Raw genomic sequence first — 4860 nt, forward strand, 5'->3', positions numbered from 1 at the left:
TTGACATTGGCCATTCATGCAATGTCAAAGCGGTGAGGTTCCATTGAACAAGTGTCAAGTTGAGTGACAAAGTTTCCAGGTGGGGGGGTGGGGGGTGCGTGAACTGTCTATTTCTGTTTCCTGGGTCAGCTTCATGCTATAACACGGCATCTTAATACATGCAATCCCAGTGGAGGGTTTCTCTTTGGTCTATCTAGTTGTCAAAGGTATCAACAGGACGTTCTTCGCTATGTATTTGGTATTCTTGTGTACATGATCATCAATAGGAAAGGCTTGTATCAGAAAGTATAAATAAAAAAAGGATCCCGCCTTCTTTCTCAGAAACTTCCCGAGCTTGTCGTCGAATATAGCTTTGCGTCGTAATCGCGTTTACCAGGAACTCCAGCCCCCGTATCCCTAGGCGCAGCATCTCTCCTCCCACCACCCCCTCGCGGCGTCGAATCCCGTCGTTCGTCGTACACGATATTCACTTCCGTCGTGCGCATGATGCCGTCGTACGTCATAATCTCCTCCTCGCTCGTCGTGGGCGAGTGGCCCCGGATCTCGGACCGGCCCTTCATGCTCTTGAGCTGGAAGGCGTCGGCGGCGTTGCGCGTGGTATTCGAGCGGCCTCTGGTGCCAGTGGTCGCCGTCGCCGTTGCCACCGTGTTGCGGGACTTCTTCGTCGGGTCGCCGCTGCGGTTGTAGCCGCCCCCGTAGCGGCCGTTGGAGGAGCTCTTGAGGGAGGCGAAGAACTTGGGGAACCAGCGGAGGAAGAGGCCGCGCAGCGCCGGGGCCGAGGCCGTGATGATGGCTAGGTTCGTCTCGACGGCTGAGTAGGTGAAGCGGATGTCGTAGGTCGGGTCTTGCTGGTTGATGTGGTATGATATCTCGATTAGCCATGCGAGGCGGAGGACGCTGACGGCAGTGACACTGCAAGATAGGATGTATTAGAAAGGAGTTGTGTCCAAAGTTGATATGTCGTGATTCGTATGACTTACACAGCTCCGAGACCAAAGACTGCAAGGAGCGCCATCTTGATGCGGAGAGGCATCTTCAGCCCGAGAAAGATCCAGAATGGCAAGGCCAGCGCCAGCACGTCGGTGAAGATGGTGAGGGAGGCGGTGCTGACGTAGAAGGCGGCCATGTCGATACACTTGCCCTCCGTCGGCGGGTTCCGGCCCGCCTTTTCCCAAAAGTAGCTGATGGGCTGGCACTGGAGGATGATTGTCGTGAAGATGGCGATGCCGAGCGCAATGTTGAAGACGTTGAGCGCGTGGATGGCGTACCGGACCGACCTCTTCTGGCCGCTGAGCCGCAGCAGGAACATGAGCACCGACGTCTTGACGATGGCTAGGATCGGGTTGTACAGCAGCTGTATGATGTAGTTCCAGAGGCTGCCGAGGCGGCTGTCGGCTTCTAGAGGTATATCGTAGACGTGGATGCCGATGAAGCCTAACCGCATTCCCATGTATGATGCTGCCGTCTCGGCCATGGAATCTGCCTGAAAGGGTTCATCGTCAGTTACCGCCTAGAGATGTATATTTGAGCTTCCAAAGCTTACCATTGCGAAACATATCAAGCCATCGTCTGGAGTGCCCAAGGTTAGCCATCAGGCATTGGGAGAAAGAGTTGTACTCATATCGAGAGTCTCTTCGGTCAAGAACATTTCTTGGATGTACTTACCCCAGCCGAACTGTTTAGTCGTGACTCGACTGTATACCCGTAGGCCTACTACTAGAAGAGCAATCGTCGGAAAGAAGAAGAGCACAAAGAAACCGGTATGTTGCAGAGACGAGTAAGGGTACGGGTAGTCGTCGGTGATGGGAGGCAGCGCCGCTGAGGTGCTGCTCGTGTCCCTCAACTGAGCCGCGTGGATTAGCGCCGCCACGGCCTGCGACATGTTGAATTCTCCCGGTCTCTTGTCGAATTGAGAATTGTGCCAAGGTATAGACCACTGACTTATTCCAAGCTCAAGAAAGCCTTGGCCAATAAACGGGGGTCAGATATTTGATGCGAGGGCGTGGAAGACGGTTCAAAAAGACAGGATGGGGATAGAGGTAGATTCTATATGCCATTGCTCCCCTTGGGTAAGACTGCAGCTTGCTTGGAAAGGAAACGACTTTTTCACACTCTTCTTCCACGTCTTGGATCAGAAGACGTACAACTCAGGTAGGGGTTGCCACGGAGGGCAAGAAAGAGACAAGAGATATTTGGACACCAAGATGCAATGAGAAAGGTCAACCTATCTCTGTCTTCCCAGACTTGCAGCAAGACAGGGCCGGGATACAAGAGAAGGAAACGGAATAGCGGCGGGCAGGCAGACAGGTAGGTAGGGCCAATCGAGGAGGACCTCTCGGTGGCCTCTGCCCTCTCCTCTGAACAGCTTTACACTAACTATGGCGGCCCTGGCTTTCCAAAACAGATCCTGTTACCAGTCATGTGGGTGTGGCCGTGGGAAGAGAAACTGGAGCTGCTTCTGGGAGATGGACGGAGGTGGTGGTTAATCCCTACACCATGGATTCTTCTTCCACACACCCCCTTGGATCCTGCTGCTTTACGTCTGGCAAGGATATCTTTTTCACAGGCCAAGAGTTCGATCGATATCCTTGTGTCGGACACTCAATTTGTGAACAATGTCGGTCCAGCCCCCAAGCCGATGTCGAGGGGTCGAGGAAGAACCCAGAAGTTTGGAACTTTCTTCCAAGTTCCACAACATCCCGCCGTCGATCTATGTGAGAATTTGTTGCTTCTCAGGTGCCCGATGTCAGTCAGCGCTGTGACTAGCGACCGTTGAGACTACCAAGCGTCAGTGGCGTAGCAAGAAAGCAACCGTCCCGTCCATTCCACACCTTCCATCTTCTTTTCTGACAGCTTCTGGGTGTTGCGAAATGGTCTCATGTCTGTGAGTTCCCGTCAACAAGCTTACTTGACAAAGATGGGGAGAGGGGGGGATGATCGGGTTGTACGGATAGACTGTAGATGTCCAGTGACTCCAGCCTGGAAGTGGAGAGAGAGGGGCGGATGTGTTCCCCCCGTCATGCTGCCCAAGGAGGAAAAGAACCCGAAGCCGCTCGCATTTGCCCCCTCCTATGCTACTTCGTGGCGCGAAGGAGCAGGTTGCTGTGTAAATTAAAGGCGATTCTCGCTGTACAAAGGCCGCCGGCCTGTAGAACCAGACCGTGGGCCTGGGGGTGTGAGCGAGGACTACGAAGGTGGGTTGCTTGCAGAGATCGCGGGCGGCCCATCTGGCAGGCGTGGAGCACTGGAGCTTCATCGGGGTAGCATTTCCTTGGAGACTCTGGGTTATCGAACGATGGCTGAAGATTGACGTCCAGTCACTCGTGGGGCCAGACTGGGGGCTTTGAGTTGTCACAGTTGTGTACTTTATGAGTGGTGGTGATGTAGGGAGTACATCGAGACACTTCGTATAAGTTGAGCTGGGACTTGTTGGTGCCCAGGACCGTGGCCGACGAACCCACGTTTCCACGCCGAATCCCGGGACGCAGGTACACTGGGGTTCCGCAGCAAGTTCGGACCAGGTGAAACCAACCTGGAATTACACACTATCTGACCGTACGCTGAGCTTGGGAACCTGGAACTTTTCGCTAGCGCGGCTGCGGCCGTCGTTGAGCGAATTGCTGAGTTGGGCACCGAGCCGCGTTCTCTTCCTCTGCATGCGATGCATACGAAAGTACATGGATCCGTACGAGAGGATGTATGGGTAGGCAGTAGGAATAGAGGCCCCGCCTCGGCCTTCGACGCATAACCAGGGGGGCAACAGGACGAGAGAGCGATGTAAACTTGTAATAAAGCAGGAATTCGGAAGCCGAGATTGGCGAATGTGGCTAGACTCTCTGTTTCTTTCTCTCTCCCGAGGCCGACGGGATCGGGTTCATAGTTGTTATTCAAAATTTTGTAGCCTCTGAAGAGTGAAGACTAACGAAAATTCCTGAAGAAACCCATGCATGGCCACCGGCGGCGCAGCAGATTATCCACGGGAAGTCCCATGTCTCTCGGCTTTCCCACGTTGACGTGAAGAAGAAAGAAAAAAAGACGCAGGTCCGTCGGGAACTTTGCGACTGCCGTGCTGTCCCACCTATTTCCTGCTTGCTTTGCCGCAACCTCGCGGTGGCGTGTTGAAGAACTTGCTGTCTAGAATCTGACATCGACTTGTCATAGACGTCCATCATCGCCAAACGTTCATGGATGGCACTGCCTTTCCAAATAATACCCCAGAACACGCCTAGCTAGGCGCCGAAAGTTCTAGCCGATAAGATATCGGAAAACCCGTATTATTGCAGAGATCCAAAGGTGGTCTTTGCTTTGAATGATCACCTCGCGGGAAGACAGGGCGCGGCACCCGATGGTCCGACAGGATTTGCAAGTCCGCTGCCCCCGCCGAGCATGTATTAATTCGCCCTCAATCTGTTCTGCGCGGGACAGGGGTTGCCAACACCCGGGCCAGTCTCCCTCCATGTCATGCATGCCGACCAACCGGCAGGCAGACATGTGAGGAAGAAAAGAAAGAAGGAGTTTCGGCCTAGAGTTGATGTTACTGCAACATGCCGCAGAATTGTTCTCTCAGGCCCTTCCTCTTCTCTTGACAATTTCGGATGAATGTTCGCTCAGTAAGCCCTCCCTTTCGTCGTTGCGAGTATTCATTTCCGTAATGTGGGCGGCCAACGAACTTCACACACAACTCAGCAATGTCATCGTGACAGGCTTAAGCTTTCGTCTCAAGAGGATAAGAAAAAAAGGGATGACGAGTTATTTACGAACCTATACACGTCGGGAGCAAAACGAAACAGCCGGATCGTGGGCATAACATGGAGAATCCCTCTCTCTTTATCAACAGCGTCTCCGCCATCACCAACCCCT

General features: G+C 53.6%; 1 protein-coding gene across 1 annotated transcript; it reads right to left on the bottom strand.

Annotated features, from left to right (window-relative positions):
• Positions 1-317: 317 nt before the first annotated feature.
• BDP81DRAFT_444300 (CFEM domain-containing protein) lies at positions 318-1882 on the bottom strand (the record flags this gene model as incomplete). Its single annotated transcript, XM_060591818.1, has 4 exons — positions 318-912; positions 981-1483; positions 1544-1569; positions 1666-1882. The coding sequence occupies 4 exons, from the start codon at positions 1880-1882 to the stop codon at positions 318-320; spliced, it is 1341 nt and encodes a 446-aa protein (XP_060451628.1).
• Positions 1883-4860: the final 2978 nt, after the last annotated feature.

Source organism: Colletotrichum phormii, assembly GCF_030913505.1.
Source record: "Colletotrichum phormii strain CBS 102054 chromosome Unknown BDP81scaffold_1, whole genome shotgun sequence".
NCBI lineage: Eukaryota > Fungi > Ascomycota > Sordariomycetes > Glomerellales > Glomerellaceae > Colletotrichum > Colletotrichum phormii.